The sequence below is a fragment of the Equus quagga genome, chromosome 1 (assembly GCF_021613505.1).
Source record: "Equus quagga isolate Etosha38 chromosome 1, UCLA_HA_Equagga_1.0, whole genome shotgun sequence".
Lineage (NCBI taxonomy): Eukaryota > Metazoa > Chordata > Mammalia > Perissodactyla > Equidae > Equus > Equus quagga.
The window spans coordinates 180,635,241-180,653,105 of record NC_060267.1 but is presented as its reverse complement, the minus strand read 5'-3'; the positions used below and the strand labels follow the sequence as shown (position 1 = coordinate 180,653,105).

The 17,865-nt window shown below is 34.3% G+C and overlaps 1 protein-coding gene across 1 annotated transcript in view; it reads left to right on the top strand.

Annotated features, from left to right (window-relative positions):
- Positions 1–17,865, top strand: part of HLTF (helicase like transcription factor) — a 55,230-nt gene that overhangs the window by 17,101 nt on the left and 20,264 nt on the right. The window contains exons 9-18 of the mRNA XM_046672143.1: positions 1,402–1,477; positions 2,536–2,626; positions 4,158–4,237; positions 4,323–4,367; positions 5,226–5,312; positions 7,809–7,906; positions 12,128–12,271; positions 13,176–13,314; positions 13,914–14,049; positions 15,564–15,743. Coding sequence (XP_046528099.1) covers positions 1,402–1,477; positions 2,536–2,626; positions 4,158–4,237; positions 4,323–4,367; positions 5,226–5,312; positions 7,809–7,906; positions 12,128–12,271; positions 13,176–13,314; positions 13,914–14,049; positions 15,564–15,743 — 1,076 coding nt within the window. The remainder of the gene's footprint in view (positions 1–1,401; positions 1,478–2,535; positions 2,627–4,157; positions 4,238–4,322; positions 4,368–5,225; positions 5,313–7,808; positions 7,907–12,127; positions 12,272–13,175; positions 13,315–13,913; positions 14,050–15,563; positions 15,744–17,865) is intronic.

Sequence of the window (17,865 nt, the reverse complement as noted above, 5' to 3'; positions counted from 1 at the left end):
GTTGTGTAGTGGGATGGTTTAGGATATTTAGTTTGCTACATTAGTTGAAATTGAGGCTGAAAAATGTGATTTCCAACTAAGAATTTATTGCAGTAAAAGTTCCATTATTTCAAATAGATTTAGATGTTCCATGTTTACAGAGTGAAATATCATTGATTTAAATTCTGTTAAATTGGAGCATGGTATGATTTTATAGGTTGGACTTCATAGAAAGTTTATCTTTGAACTCTGAAGGAAAAGCTGCTGAGCAAAATCATTTACTATAAAAGGCATAATGGTAAAGGAAATCCTTTATTTGTGGATAAACTTTTTTATTAGTTTTTGCATACTGTTTAAATAGTTTTACTCATTGAAGAAGACTGGGTAGAACATTTGATGAAAAGTAGTTTTAACATCAGTTTCTTAGAGCTAATGCTTTAAAAAGTTAATTTGGATGTTTCGTTTATTTAGACTCAGCATTAAAAGGGTATGTATCTTCTTTTCAACTACATTTTTAGTATAACTAATGGAATTTTATTAAGATGTTTAAAGTTGTATTTTTTTAAAAACTAAAATCAAATATCCTTTATTAGCCCTAATTCTCAGCAAAATTTACTTTGTATTCCTGCCCACCTATTCTGAGCTCCAGTCTCAGGTTTTGATTCACTTTGAGGTTATGATGTCATCACGTATCTTTCTTTTTAAACTGGAAGATTAATTTAATTAAGCCCAATTTCATTTAACTTTCCTATCTATAGAATGAAATCTAGAATTAAAAATAAGATTGGAAGGATCCTGTGCTACTAGACTCAGTTAAAAATATTTTCACATGGAAATATAAAATTTACTTTTCATAGAAGCTTTTTATTCATATATACGTTGGTGTGTTTTGAAACAAAGGGGTACACATGAAGGAAAAAGGAAGAAGTTAGGGTTGGCAGGAAAATCCCTGACAGAGTAAAAGGGCTTACTCTGGGACCTCTCCTATTACCTCTACCCACCCTGGGTAGAGAAAAAGGATGGCGGTGTCCACCTCATTAAAGATCTATTTTTTACTATGTAGGGCTTCCTGGTTTGAAAGTTTGTAGTCAGAAAGCTTTTTTTAATTCTAAAGTAGATCCCATTTTGTGAATATTTCTCACAGTAATTAATATGCCATTTATAATGCAGGTTTGCTTTTTGTATTCCTTTTGAAAGGGTAAAGACTGACTAGTTTTCTTTTTTGAGGTACCTCTGAAAAATATTTTAATCAATTTGTGTATTTTTCGTTTTCACTTACTGTACCTCTCCCTGTTCCTCCAGAATGGGGTAGCAGTTTAAGGAGTCTTTATTATGTAAAGTAAAGCAATATAAAATCCATGCATTTTAAGTTTATTTAAAATTGACAGCAGTACTCTGTAAGAAATATACCTTTTCATCCAGGAATGTAGTGTTAATGATGAATCTATGAAACTTGGAGGAAACAATACCAGTGAAAAGACAGATGGACAAATTAAAGGTAAACTTTAATTTTGAACATGACACTATATTTGATTTAGATTTTTCCAGTTTAATGATGTAATTCCAGCTCCGTCTTTGTTCTATTCAAAAATTTTAGATCTCTTTTTCTAAAGAATATCATGAGAACTGGTAGGAAAAATATCATTAAGGAGGTGATGATGGAATTGGGTGGTAGTAGTACACCAGTTAGAGGAGCTGAGTATTAAGAGCATTTTTGGTTGAGAAAAAAATCCCTTGAAAGGGCAGTTAAAAAAAACCAAAACATAGAACATATGTTGTTCTGGGACCTCAGAGTAGTTTATGGTGTTTGTTTATAATGTAATGTGCATGGATAACAGCCAGTCAGGATAGAAAGATAGGTTAGAGCCAAATTCTGAAGTCAGAGGAGAAATGAAAAGAAATTTCTAGATTTAGCAGTCAATATGGCTGGATTTAGCAGTTCACAAAAATTAATTGCTGAACATTGGTTAGAGCAGAGCAGAACTTAAAATATTTTAGGGTAAGAATAGTAGGTGACGAATTGGGAATAAAAAGGTAGGAAAATTGGGATTTTGTAGAAGATACCTGATTTTTCTTTTTGTAAAGTTAAGTAGGTCATCTGCTGGGAGTAAAAGGAGTTACGAATCTAGACGAAGGATCCATTGTAGCATAGATCATTCTGGTGAGTGGGTAGCAAGGCTGTGTGATAGGTAAAAGAGTTGGTAAGTGATACAAGGTGACAGCTGAGATTTGAAAATGTAAATTTATAATACCACCTATTTATTGTTCACTTTTTTACAACAGCTCTCAGCTGCCTTGGTACAGTAGGAAATTCAGCTAGTGTGGGGATTGGCTGGATGACTACAGGGAAAGACTGGGTAAAAAAAATTGAAGGTACTTTTAGTGAGGAAGTACTAGATTAGGAAATAAGTAGTAGCTTGCTGATTGAAAGAACAGAAGTAAAGATATTAAGAAAGTTGAACTACTGAGTTGGAAAACTAGGGTTTTAAGAAGGACACTGATCGTCTAAGACAATTTACTAATACTTTATGTTTTTCCTTTTCTTTGAAATGGAAGGATCTAGATGTAGTGGAGAACCCAGTATTTCAGATGTCAAGGGAAAGAATAAATATCCCAAGTCAGAATTGTCTAGTTCACGCCCCAAAAGGTAAACTCTGTTCTGGTTTGATTGTATGTAATATGTTTGTTTAAAGTCTTTCTCCATTTTCTTATATGTAGGAGAGAGAGAGGTAAGTGACCATTATATCTGTACATAGTTCTTTCAAATAGATTCTTTTAGTTGAAACTGCCAAAATCTCTGTGACTTAGGCAGGTAGGCTGTTCTCATTTTATAGGTGAAGAAAAGTAATATTAATCTATAAAAGAAGTGAATTGGCAATTTTCAATCACTTGTCTTTCTACCACTTTTTTCCTGTTTCTTTGACATAGTAACTAAGTTCTAGCTCCCTGGGTTTTTTCTTTTTGTTGAGACTTAAGAGTTTTATTTATGACTTTGAAGAGATGAAATCTGATGGATATTTATGGGATGACTTGACAGAAGCACTCTTTGCTCATCTCAGTTTTTTCTCATTTCTCCTTTAGTGAAAATAAGATAAAGTTATTAGTGGAGAGTATTATATTAACAAATTTAGTTAATTTGAATAAATCCCATAATGCTCGTCTGATCTCAACTTGAATCTATTAACTTTATAAATTTCATTTATCCTCTGAAGTAGATCTAAATACTTGGCTTTTGTTGTATTATATTGTACACCATCAGTATCTCTAGGTGTCACCTCAAACCTGAACCTGTTAGCTATTTGCCAACAGAGATCTCAAAACTGGGGCTTGTTAATTGTTGTCTGTTGTTAATACCTTTGTGAACTAATCACAAACTCAGGACTCTTCAGTTTTCCTTTTATGTAGATCTCAACCGTTAGAACTGACCATAAACTTTGGGTAGCAGAGCACTGTTAGGTGGACCAGATCAGATTAAAGGACGTGGAAGTAGTAATAGTGAGGACAGGGAGAAGCTAATAACAACAACCAACACATATATGGCTAATACATATACACTTACTGTGCAACAGGCACTATTTTAGGGGCTTTGCATGCAGTAACATCTTTTATCCTATGAAGTGGATTGTATTTTTATTCCTATTTTCCAGGTGAGGGAACTGAGGCATAGAAGAATATTAGGTGACTTGCCTGAAGTCATGTAACTAATAAGTGGTGGAATAGGGATTTGAATCTAGACAGTCTGACTCCAGAGTTCATTCTACTTAGCTTGACCTCTGTACTGTACGGTTTATATTTTTCATTGTGAAAGAATTATACTTCTGCCTCTTAAGGGTTTATTTCATTATCTTGGATGGAAGTGTTTTTGATAAGAGTCATTTCTTTTTCTAGTTTTATGTAAGTGTTTGAGTATTGAACTGATTACTATTTTTAGAATAATTTACTTTTTCAAATTTAGTATAATAGTAGTGGTACTGCTTTTTGTGTAGTAAATGCATCTGGTTATGAAAATAAAATGGTTTTAGCAAATCCGACTTTAATTTGTCAAATAAAAAGTTACACTTGAAATTTTTTCAAAAATAAACAGGCAAGACAAAAGCATTTGTTGTATTGTATTTAATAAATGTTTATATCTCATTTTGCTTTGAGTTGATAAAAAATCCGTGTTTACTTAATTTTAGAAGAAAAACTGCCAACCAGTACACTGAAAGCAGCGATTCAGAGGAAAGTGAAACAAGTGAATTGCCGCAGAAAATGAAAGGTAATATGAAATGGATTTGATTTGATGATGTTCCTATATTCTGATTTCCCAGTGTGACCATTTTTATGTTTGGTTTTATTTTTAGGCAAACTGAAAAATGCGCAGTCAGAGACTAAAAGCAGACTAAAAGGTAGGTATATACATCTCGGTATCCAAATCTATACTTAGAGGTTATTAAAGTAAAACCCTAGAGATTTGTATTTCCCTAGCTTGGAATTCTTTAGTAATAGATCTTAAATTTGCTGTTTACATTTGAACTTCATGGAGCTTACCAAGGGTGTTAAATGAATGATGCAAATTGAAAGAATAGTTTCAAATTAAAATCTAAGAGAAAATATTTAAACCAACTTTAAACAAAATTTTCTACTACTTGTAAAATGACTTCACTAAAACTTTATTCATATATGTATAAATTTAATCACACAAGGGGAGTGGGAATGCTTTCTTGGCAATACTATTATTGTTAGTTCGAATTGTCATACAATTGTGGAAATAATCAGTGAATATCTTTACTTTTTTCTTTGTCTTTAAAACATACTCTTGCTTTTCCTTTAAATCAGATCATATTGTATTTCTCTTAGTTGAGAAGTTGTATTGTGTTTGAAAAATAACTCATCACCACTGACTGATCTGAAAATTTGGCAGCCTCATCATGAGAAGTCAAACTCCTGTTTCCTTGAAAAAAGTTCTTCCACCTGGAGGCCAAATCACTTTGCATATGGCTGCTCCTGCTTTTACGTCTCTTCCTCAAGAGAATCATGAGTTTATCATGAATGACTACATTCCTTCTCTGAGCTGGAAAGATAGGCTTAGTGTCACAAGAGGCAATTTTGGTTACCAGATACTAGTTTATTTTTACTTAATAATATAAGCTCTTAAGATAGTGTGGAAGAGGTATTCTGTTTCCTATCCTCAGAAAGTACCTGCACCTAAGCACAGGAGAGAATTAGTTTTTAATATCTTAATGATTCTGTGGTTTTTATGACAGGATCTTCTAAAGTTAAAGAAGATGCAGAGTTTGCATGTGCACTTACTTCATCTACTCCTGCAACAAAAAAGAAGATGTTGAAAAAGGGTCAGTACATCTGCTGGTTTTTTAGCTTTTGTTTTGTTTGTTTTTTTCTGTTTTTCAATGGAAAAAATTTTAAATGACAAAAGTTATAAAACCATATTACAAGAAGTTTGGAAAGTAGAGAAAAGAAAAAATACATAATCCCATTTTTTAAAAAGTACATTTTGATGTGTTTTTCTTCTAGTACCTTTTCCTAGTCTGTGTTTTAGTTAGGTGAAAAATATGATGGGAGGAGGTCACTTACTCATCTGAGAAGCAGAAGTTCCTTTAGTGAAGGCACAGAGCAATTTATGACTGCTTTAAAACTTAGCTTAATTTGGATTAATTTAAATTATAATATAAGGATTTAATTCTTAGTATGAGTAGAATATGCTTTTTACTTAAGAATGTTACTGATCTTTAGTAATTTTATATTTTGTAATTCATGGGAAAACAGCACTGCTTTCAGAGTCTGAATATTTGAGATGGAATGAGATTGAACTAGGAGGAGATCTGGAACAAGTTATTATGTCTCTACACCTTAGTCTCCGTTTTACATGTTGGGGATATAGCAGATGAAAGTCTGTTTACATGGAGCTATGTCTAATGATGGGGGAAACAAAATAAACAAGTAAACATGATTTTAAATAATAAGTGTTGTGAAGAAAACAAAGGAGGCCTGTTTAAGAAGATGGTATTTCAGCTAGCATAGATTTAGGATAAGGAGATAACTTTTGGTCTAAGAATTGGACAATTAGGAATAGAAAACATAGGCATTTCAGATAGATTACTCTTGATCCTTATTTTAGAAATTTTAAGAACTTTAGAACTTTCAGTTGGGAGAATTGGAATAGAATTAGAATTGACATAGAATTAAGTTCACACACAAGACTGTCCCTTTCTCTTGCAGAAAACGTAACTGTAACACGAGAAAAACTTAAAAAGTTATAGCTGTGACAAAACCAAAAACATACTTCTAGAAGAGAAGCAGAATAGAAACAGAAATCATTGAGTGGAGATGGAAGCCATATCTTGTGGTAGATAGTGATTTCTTAAATAAGACACAAAAAGTCATAAGGAAAAGATTGATTACATTCTACAAGATTTTAAATTTCTGTGTATCAAAAGGCACCATAAACAAAGTGAAAAATGATAAAGCCATCTGAAGAGGATACTTGTGATAAGTAACTTATAAAGGATTGGTATCTAGAATATTGGTAAATATTGGTAAAGAACCCTCTACAAATCAGTTAGAAAAAGACCACCCAATAGGAGAAGAGCCACTAAGAATACAGTCATGCACCACATAACGACATTTCGGTCAGTGATGGACTGTGTGGTGGCGGTCCCATAAGATTAGTACTCTGTAGCCTAGGTATATAGTATTCTGTACCATCTAGGTGTGTGTAAATACACTCTGAATTTCTCACAACAGTGAAGTCATGTAATGCTGCATTTCTCAGCACATGCCCTTTGTTAAGTGGTGCATGACTGGACTGTATAGTCCACAGAAAGAAAACCTAAATAACCAGCACACATAGGAAAAGATATGCAGACTTCAATCATTGGGGAAATGCAAATTAAAGGAATAGTGAGACACCATCTCACCCATCATGTTTACAGAAATTTAAAAATTCTCACAGTGCCAAATAGACGCAAGGTTATGCAGTAACAGGAACTCTCATTGTGGATGGGAGTGTAACTTACCATGGAAAACAACTAGGCCAAATATAATGAAGCTAAAGATGAATCACCTAGAACTCTGTATAAATATGTACAAGGAGACATGAAAAAATAGTTTTCATTGTCACATTATTTTAGTGAAATATTAGAAATAATGTAAATACTATCCAATAGGGAAATGGAAAATGAAATTAGTGTGTCTTTGCTGACATAGGCTGCCTGAGTGTCCTCGCAGCATGGCACCTGGCTTCCCCTAGAGGAAGCAATCAGAGAGAAAAGCAGAGAGAGAAGGAGAGAGCAGATAAGACAGAAGCTGCATCTTTTATAACTTAATCTTATGAATGACATACCGTCACTTCTGCCACATCCTATTGGTCACACAGACTGACTCTAGTAGAGTGTGGGAGGGCATTACACAAGGTTGTGACTGTCAGGAAGTGGATATCGTTAGGGGCCATCTCACAGTCTGGCTACCACATTAATTATGGTACAGATTCAGAAAACTACATAAAACAATGTTCATTTCAATGAATAACTATGAATAACTTAATGAATATTAGGAGATATTCTAAACGTCCTTCTTGTGTCCTCTCCCAGTCACAATCCTCTACCTCCCCCCATAAATAATCAATATCTGGATTTTTAGTTGTTCAAAGTGGCAGGGTAAAATCTAGTTCCTGTTACTTTGTCAGGGTGGGAAACAGAAGTCCATCTACTTCATTTTAATTCTGCCTGATTTCTCTTTTTGTTGAGGCACATTATTGTTATCTCTTTATTTATTTCATATATATTCAGAAAAAAACAGCTAAAGGCTGTGTCACTGATTCATTGTTTTAGGAGCATCTGCAGTGGAGGGTTCAAAGAAAACTGATGTTGAAGAGAGACCAAGAACAACACTCATCATCTGTCCACTTTCTGTGTTAAGCAATTGGATTGTAAGTCTTCACAGCCCTTTAAAATGTGATATAATTTATATTTGGCACATGCGGTAAAAAGTACTCTGTTAAAGAGTCATTCATTGGGAGATAGATGTTTGGTCATGCACTTTGTATCTAAGTTCAAGTAATCGTTAGGTAAATTGGAGTTATATGTGCTGAATTGAAGTAGTTTTCTTTGAAGATTTATAGTAGAGAAAGAAACATGACTAATTGCTATCATAAGATTTGGTTTATACTTCTGCCTCTGCCATTTCTGTCCCCCAAAGTAGGAAAGGTATATAATTTAAGACTTTACCGTATTTATAAATTGTTGGAACGTCTTTTCTAAGAACCCCACTAACAATAACTTCTGTTTTTATAACAACTTGTAACATTTAGTGAGCTCCTGTGTGCTCATTTTTTTCCTTAACCTCTTTTCATAGATTTTCTTATTTAATCCGCACAACTATTATTCTCATTTTCTAGGTGACCAAATTGAAACACAGAGAAATTAAGTAACTTGCCTAGGGTCATCCGGCTAATAAATGATGGAGCTAGGATAAAGTCTCCAACATTCTGACTTAGCTATGCTTTTAAGGTTACCCACCAGAAAATTATTTTTTTTCTACCCTTCGAGATTGCTTTTCTGTTCTAAAACATTACAGTGGAATGGAACTTCTTTATGTATTATGTGTAAGGAGCAGCTTGGTTCTGTTTCCTTTCCAGTTTGAGCTTCAAGCTGCATGTTATAATGAAACAGTGGCTATTCGAAGCACTGTGAACATAAAGACCACTGGATGTGAAATTCCATTCTTGCCACCTCCAAGGTTATTTGCCTGTCTCCCAGCCTTTCCTTCTCTAATGTCAGAGGTAAAAGAGGTCCTCCTCTTTGTAAGAGACCCATACCTTAGCCTATACATTGGATTCCATCTCTTTGCGCTTTTGAATTTTATCTGTTACTTTTTCATGGCCTGGTTATGCAGTCTCTCCCCACTAGCTCTTTCATGAGACATACTCAGAACTTTTTCACTTTTAAATACCTTCTCTTGACTAGGTCTGACCTTTAAGTTGCTACTTTTCTGCTTTCCTTCACTGTAGTACCTCTTGGGGTTTACTTTTCACTTCTTGCTTTTACGTACTCCTTAACTCATTGTAATCTGGCTTCTGCCACCATTTCTCTAAATTGCATTAGAAAAGATAAGTAGTTATTGTCTAATTGTCAAATTCCATGACCTCTTTAATTTCTTTTTGACTTTTATGTAGCCTTGCCTTCTTTGACTCTTATCTTTTTATTCTAAGTTTTTGGTGTATGTATTTAAAAAAATTTATATCTTCTCCTGATGAGTGTGTCATTTTTCCTCTTAGGACTAGAATGAGTTAGTTCTCTTGCTGTTTTTTTCATTCCAACAAAACTGTGCTCTTTCTTTTGATGTGTGGTCCATTGTGGGAAGGGCAGTACATGGGTACTTGAATGGCAGTTAATGGGGTGAGGTTTATAAGTATTAATGGAGGTATGTGTAGAACTGTGATTCTTTCAGAGCTTGGGGTTGTGGATATGTATTTTAAAAATGGGTAATCAGTATTTCATTATAATTTTGTATTGGAAAAGAACAAAAGTTTTGGTAATATAAATGTCAGAAAGGAAACCTTGGCAAAATCTTGCCTACTTTGAGGTTGTGAAAAACTGATTTTTAAAGGGATGAGGGATGGGTGGGCATATAGGAATTCCTGGTCAAGAATTAGAATTTTGTAATCTCTCAACACACAGCTCTCTTCCTAGCACCCAAATAAATGACCTAGCACCCTAATGAGCGGGCTAGAACTACCTTATCTTCCCTTCCTTGTTTCAAAACATGGAGAAGAATCCACTTAAGGGAGTAGGGTACCAATCCTGCTCCACCATATACTTTTTCGGGATATTTAGGCAAGTTTACTTATTCCTCCCAATGGAAAATGAAATAATATTAGCACCTATTTCATACACATACACACCTGCATGCACACAACCTAGCACGGTTACTAGAACCTCTATTATTATAGTTTTCTTTCTCCGGAAAAGTTAACTGTCTTCTGTTTCAGGTCTCATCCTTCCACAAATATGCTCTGTTCCATTTCAAGGCAACCATTGATTCAGTTTTCTCATACTGAATTCTGTATCCTTCCTTTTTCCAACAGATTTCTTGATAAAATTCTTTGCATTTTCACCTTCAGTCTCTCATTTTATCCTCTCTTCTCTGTATTTTTGCCTTTACTGTTTCAGGTTTTTTTCTCTCTTTGGCCTACACTACAGTTTTTGCTCCCATCCTCTGTAGAAATTGTCTTTGTGAACGTCTTCAGTGACCTCATGGTTGCCATGTCCAGTCAGTTCCCTTTTTCTTTTCCTCTGCCCTGACTTTGTTTCCCTTTTATTGCTTTCTGTTAGGTCTTATTTTCTAAGCCATCTTAAATCTTTTTGTAAAGAGAAGGAATGAACATAAATTGCAAATTAAAAAATCGATCATGTATTCCTTTTTGAGACTTTGATTTCTTTTGGACCCCCTCCAAATTTTGTTTGCTACCCCAACTTTCTGGCCACTGTTTTTCTCCACCTCTATTTTTCTCTCGTGGTTCCTGTTTAGTCTGCCTTTTTTCCCGCCTCCTTAAAAGCATGTTTTTTTTTTTAAAGTGTTAGGATAATTTTCATGAGATCTCTATTTACTCATCAAGATTCAAGAATTTCAAGTTTGCCACATTTGCTTTATTTTTTTCTTTGCTGGAATATTCTGAATCATATTCCAGACATCATGTCATATCTCCCAATCAAGGCATAAGCCTGCTCTTTAAATATTGGTATTCTGTGGGCTCTGTCCCTCACCTTCTTTTTTCATTGTCCGTGTTCTCCTTAGAAAATCTGATTCATTCCTGTAGCTTCACGTACTATCTGCTGATAATTTTAAAATCCATATCTACACTTGCATTACAGGCCAGTATTTAAATTTTCCTAGTATACTTCTCCTGTCAGATATTCTATAGTGACCAAAAATCTTTTAAGTGTCTGAAATGATAATACATACTCATTATCTCTTTCTCATGTTTATACCTGCTTTCACCTTCTTTTTAAAAATTTCCGGGGGCCAGCCCGGTGGGGCAGTGGTTAAGTTCGCACAGTCCGCTTCTCAGCGGCCTGGGGTTTGCCGTTTCGGATCCCGGGTGCGGACATGGCACCGCTTGGCACACCATGCTGTGGTAGGCATCCCACATGTAAAGTGGAGGAAGATGGGCATGGATGTGCACTCAGGGCCAGTCTTCCTCAGCAAAAAGAGGAGGACTGGCAGGGCTAATCTTCCTCAAAAAAAAAAAATTCCCTATATCTTTATCTCACAGTTCTTCTAGGCAGTCATTTTAAGTATCAGAGGCTTCTTTATCTTTTCCCTTTTCTTCATATCCCATATTTAATTAGTCCTTAAGTCCCATCAGTCCCTTCTTCCAAGTGTCTTTCTTTCATACCTGTTCTTTCCATTCTGTTGTTACTTCTGCCATTTTGATCTAGGGCTTTATCATCTCTCACCTAATAGTTTCCCAGCTGTTTCTCCCTGTTGTCTCTCCAATTTAATCATGATATTTTTTTCTTCTCAGAATTTCCAGGATCTGTTGTTTTCATGATTAAAACAACAACAGCAGCCACCACCTCAAGTTTTTTAAACTGATCATGTCCTCAAGGAGGGCAAGATCAGGTTTTGTTTTTCTTTTTAGCTGTACTACCCTTCTGGTTGATACCTGGCAAATAGGCCTGTAATAAATGAGTGAAAGTGGATATTGTACTTGAATCTTTGCCTACACTGTTGATAATATTGGTTGCTTTTCTTTTACTGTTTAATTTTGATATTATTAAATCTGCTAACTAACTGGAAGCATTAAAGATCCATTTTGTTAAAATACTAAATTTTTAAAAAACTTTTACTGTTTTGTTTAAAAAGCTTGGTTGTTTTTTCCTCCTAAAAATGAAGTGGCTGCTCATTAATAGGGCCAGGCAAAATTCACATAATGTATTATTACTGTGTATATGTCAGTTTTCCTGACAGTAAAATAATAATTAGTATTATTATCATTGTTATTTTTGTTTAGGCTCCAGGAAACTTGATTTTATGCACTTTTAGTATTTTGATTTATGACACTATTGCCAGGAGAGAGCTTTTTATACACATACTAAACCTGACGCCAATCTGCTTATTATTCAAAATATTTCTAATTTTCTTTTAGGACCAATTTGGGCAACATATAAAATCAGATGTGCACTTGAATTTTTATGTTTATTATGGTCCTGATCGTATTAGAGACCCGGCGTTGCTTTCAAAACAGGATATTGTTTTGACTACATATAACATTTTAACTCATGACTATGGAGTAAGTATGCTGATACTGAAGAGGTTTTCAAAAGTCGAATTTAAGAAATATGCTTCAGGTTTCTAAAGTGTTCTAAAATTCAGGCTTTATACTCTTCCTTTTTTTCTTTCTAAATGCTTAATATGTAGGAAATAAATAGGAAATTGTTTTTTAACGTTTGACAAAAACAGTTGAACTTTCTTTACATAATAATTGAGGAATATTTTCCTTTTATAACATTTGAAGTTAAAATTTTAAATTTGAATTGTAACTAAATGTATTTAGCAATTTGTAAATGAATTGTTTTCTTACTATTCCAGATTATTTTCTATCAATGATTTTCTTAATGATTATCTCAGCTTAAAAATAAGGTTTTTTCTAGGTCAAATTCCTGAGTTTTCCAATTCATTTAGAAGTCTAATTGTTGTTTGCCTATAATTTCAGTTACAGTGTTTTTCAAAATACCATATTGTAAAAATTTCAGTCTTCTGGTAAGAGCATTAGCTTTTACGTAAAAGTAATTGTTATATTCAAATAATTCTTAAAACTGACAATTTTTATATTATCACTCTGTTTTAATCTGCAGCAGAATAGCTCAGTATATTGAACCCAGATCTTAGTAGAGAGCTATACTACCTGGGTTTGAGTGCTAGCTCTTCTCCCACTTCCTAGCTGTGGTATTTTGAGCAACGTATTTCAGACCTTGTTGCTTTGATTTTCTTATCTGTAAAAGAAGGTGCAATAATAATACTTTTATGAGCTTGTGAACGTTCAGTGATTTAATGTATGTAGTACTTAAAGCAGTACCTATGACATAGTAAGTGTTGATGTTAAAGAATAATAATGACTTGTATTATTTATCAAGTTACATAAAGCACTATTTTACTTTCCTGTGTTTTTAATTCATATGAAACATTTATTTCAGACTAAAGGTGATAGTCCATTACATAGCATAAGGTGGCTAAGAGTGATCCTGGATGAAGGACATGCCATACGAAATCCAAATGCTCAGCAGACAAAAGCTGTACTTGATTTAGAAGCAGAAAGGAGATGGGTATTGACAGGTAATGATAGTTGTTATGCTTTTTAGAAAATTAATTCCCAAATAGAAATCATTAAATAAGTTAATGAAGTAACTTTGTAAACTTCGAGTGGATAGAAAGTCTGTCCCAAAATTAATCAGAGAAGTCATTTAATAAAATATTTTGTTCTTCATAATTGCCCATGATATAGCAACATTTAAACTATAGTTAGTTTATGGAAAAATCTTGATTTCATAGATCTACTTCCCATCTTAGAGCCTGTTAGCTACTCGTGACACCTTTACCAGAAGATGGGGAAGAGAATATAAACTCAGATTAGTTTTTTCCTTCTTGCTAGTGTTGCTTTTTTAAAAATCAAATAAGCAAATGTTCTTGATAAGGGGAAAGTTGAATTTACTGTGGTCTCTTTATTAGTATGGCAAATGAGAGCTAAAAATTAGAGCAAAACTATATTTTGAGATTGTCTATATGTTTAACAAGGGATTATCATCACAGCTTGATATAGTAGGTCTGCCTAGTACAGAGCACCCATTTTCACTTGTCTCCTCTGATTGGGCCAGATGGGTATTGTGATTGGGTACTCTGGTTACAGAGTCTTAATAGTTTCCTGTTATTTTTAGGTACTCCCATCCAGAATTCTTTAAAGGACTTGTGGTCTCTTCTTTCCTTTTTAAAACTTAAACCATTTCTTGATAGAGAATGGTGGCATAGAACAATACAGCGTCCTGTAACAATGGGAGATGAAGGAGGACTTAGGTAAGTAATTTCATGATAACTGATTAATATTAGTTACAAATAACTTAGCAGCTTGAACCAGTTGCCACTTTCATTACTATTTTAACTTGATTGTTGACTTTTGTCTCAAAAAAGTGTTTACAGCTTAATATCTTTGACTCTCAGAACCTAGTGAGTCTTGTTTGGAGAGAGAGATTTCTAACTACCACTAAAACATAAACCCTCTCTTCCCCTTATTTTAGTTAAACTGACAGGAAAGGCAGAGCTTTATGGTTTGTGTGTGTTGCTTTTATCCCTGAAACTGCCATTAATAGATTAATAAGCAGTGACAGGAAAAACTATATGCTCTGAGGATCCAGTATGCACTAAGTTTTTATAACTTTTGTATAGCTTTATATAGTGGTAATTGAATGATATGTACAGTGGCATCAACAGGAATTTTTTATAATGAGAAAGTTGTTTCTGGTGGAGACAAATAAATAAAATTCAACTTGTGACAGCCATTTTGCAACGTACTAGGCTAATGTGGTTTCAGTTTTTTGCCTAGAGCAGTGCGTTTCAAATAGAGGGTTTGGGATCCATTAGTGGGTTGTGAAATCATTATAAAGATGGCAGCTAGCATTATAGCTGTTCATTAAAGAAAATGAAATAGAGTGGAAGACTTAAGAAAATAGCAGACTGCATAGCACATAGTATTGTTTTGTGAAACGTCTGTTTCTGTTATATTTGTATGTGTTCGTGTAAGCGTTTGCTGGTTGGAGTAAAATGTGTGTCTCACTGTGAGTGATAGTGAAAAATGTTCAGAAGCCACTAACCTAATTTGCAGAACTATCTACTTAGATTCCTCAGAACCAACTATTTAAATTCTAATTTAAGAAACTGTTTCTGTGTCAGTGTTGGGAAAAACGTTTTCTTAAAGAATTGATATGCCTCTTTTTTTTCTGATATTGAGGAGGGAGTGTAAAGGTTATAGAACCTAAAAGGCATTTCTCCCTCTTCTGAATTGTCACGTCACAGGGTTTTGTTTTGTTTTTTGGCACTTGTTACTTAATAAAAATTATTTATGTACTTTGATTTTCATGTTGCTGAAAAAAACTTTGTGAAGGTAAGATCTTACTCAGATTTATATTTTTATGATGTTTAGTATAATGCCTTGTACTTAATAGGTGCTTATTAAGAATTTGAGTGTTGAATATTGGGTGATGTAGTTGACAGAGTTGAGAGGTAAAAAGATTAGTGATTGAAATAAAAATGGGGAGAAGAGCTTAAGAAAAACAAGGACAGGATAAAAGAAGATTAAATTATGACAGATATTGAATTGAGGGCAAATTTGAATGCATTTGTTGGTATAATTTTCTGTTTGTAGAATTTGTCTGTAATGATCAGATTGGATAAAATGCCAAATACAGGATCTTTTTAAAAAAAACTTTACTAACATTCTAAAACAGTAATACATTAAAATAGTTTTTTCTTCTTGTTGAATCAACTTATATGGAAATAAAAAGTTATGTAATTATTTGTTTTATTTTGACTAGGCGTTTACAGTCCCTAATTAAAAATATTACACTTAGAAGAACAAAGACAAGCAAAATTAAAGGAAAACCTGTTTTGGAGTTACCAGAACGTAAAGTGTTTATTCAGCACATTACACTTTCAGATGAAGAGAGGAAGATTTATCAGTCTGTGAAAAATGAAGGCAGAGCTACTATTGGAAGGTATGGAGAAAACCATTTTAGAAAATAATTTTTTTCCCATTTAATTGAATAGCATTTTTTAGATATGTTAGCAGTGAAGTCTAAAGTATACTGAAAGATAGTTTGCTTCTTTAGTTATTTAAACTACTTTTTAGAAATTAATAGTTGAAGTGAATGAAATAATAAGCCAGCCCGTCAGTCTTTCCTTAAGTTTAGGAAAGAATTAAAAGTTTACATGAAATGGCAAGTTCTGAATTGCTAGTCAGAAGACCTTTCTTGCTTCTATTTCTGGCTCTGTGTCATGGGAGTAGATAAAAAATTGAAAGAAGTATATATATATATGGAAAGACCATAATCCTATTGAGAACCAGAACTTTGGGTAATGTCCGTATTTAAGAAATAGGAAATTAAAGAGAAGCCACTGTAGGAGATTCTATCAAGGGAAGAATTATGAAGAAAGTAGAGAAAATCATTACAGAATCCCAGGAAAGATGGCATAATCAAGAAAGAGGGAATGGTCAGTAGTGTTACACAGTACAGACTTAGAAAATGCTCTTTAATTTGGTGATTCAGAGGTTACTGGTGCAAACTCTCAGAATGGTTTCATCAGAATAATGAGGTATGTAGCCAGATTGTAGGAGGTAGGGGGCTTGCAAAGTAGCAGCAGCCCCGGGCAGACCATTTTTCACGAAATTTGTCTTTGAAAGGAAGAAAAAAGTGAGACTGGTAGGTAGGATTGATAGTTGCTTGCTAGATCAACTTTTTGATGGTTTTATTTGGGGAGCTGCCTTGAGAGGATGAGAACATGGAAGAGGCTACAGATACAAAAGAATAAAGCAAATTGGTGGAAAAAAGTGAAGCCTAGTGTGGGGGTAAATAATGTCAAAAGTACAATCCGTGAATATGAGATGAAGGTGTCTAAGGTGAGCAAGGTGGTGGGAAGTTGACCAGGGTAAACTGGATTTGTAGCCATCGTAGAAAGGTCAGGTTTTTAAGAGTGGTAGAGAGCCTTCATGTGGTATTGGATATAGGCAGAAGTTAAATCAATATGACTTTCCGACAACACGTGGAAATCTGGGAATTCGAGCTGATGAAGTAGATTAAAAAGATTGGGGATTGGTAGAAGGTGAGAAATTCTAGTCCAAGCAAGAGCATAGTTGATGTGAATGCCCATAGGAACCAGAAGGAGTGGGAGACAGATGAAGGCAGAACAGGACTGAGAAAATAGGGGAAGCTTCAAGACATAAGAACTTTAGTGAAGTACAAAGCAGGGTAAATAGGAATTAGAATGAGAAAGTTTGTTCTAAGCAAGAGATTTCAGAGTCAGAATCTTGCAGGGGTGATTGAAAGTTCATATTCTTTCAACCAAACTTTATTAAGTGCCTGTGTGCCAGGCACTGTTATACACATTGGGATACAGTAGAGTAAAATGGACAAAAGTCTCTGCCCTTGAGTTTATATTTCAATGGGAGGAAATAGACCAAAAAAACAAATTTAAATTTTATGGGAAAAAAGCAAAGCAGGAAAAGGGGATAGAGAGTGCTGAAGCTGTTTTAGTAGGGTATTTAGGGAAGACCTCACTGAGAAGGTGATATGTGGGAAAAGATCTAAAGGAGATTGGGGTTGAGGGGTATTTGAGGCAGAGAAGAGCAAGTGTAAAGGCAGTGAGTTGGGAGCATACCTGGTAAGCTTGAAGAGCAGCACAGAGGCAAGTATGGCTGGATAAGATGAGCAAGATGAGAAATAGTGATGTCAGAAATATTGGAGTAGGAGGGGATGATGATTTTGTAAGGCATTGTGGCATATTTCAAGGACTTTGGTTTTTACTTTTTATGAGATTGGAAACCTTTGAAGGATTTTGAGCCAAGAGAGTGACATAATCTTATTTATATTTTAAAAGGATCACTGGCTGCTGTGTTCAGGTTTAGATTGTAGGAGTAAGGGCATAAATAAGAACAGTGGCAATAATCAAAGTAAGAGATGGTGTGGTAGTAGTGATGAAGGAGGTGAGAAATGGCTGGATTCTGTTATGTTTTGAAGGTAGAGCCAACAGAACTTGCATATTGGTATTGTATGGAATGTGAGAGAGAAGAGTCAAAGATAACTCCAGGGTTTTTCACATGAGTTACTAGAAGGATGGAAT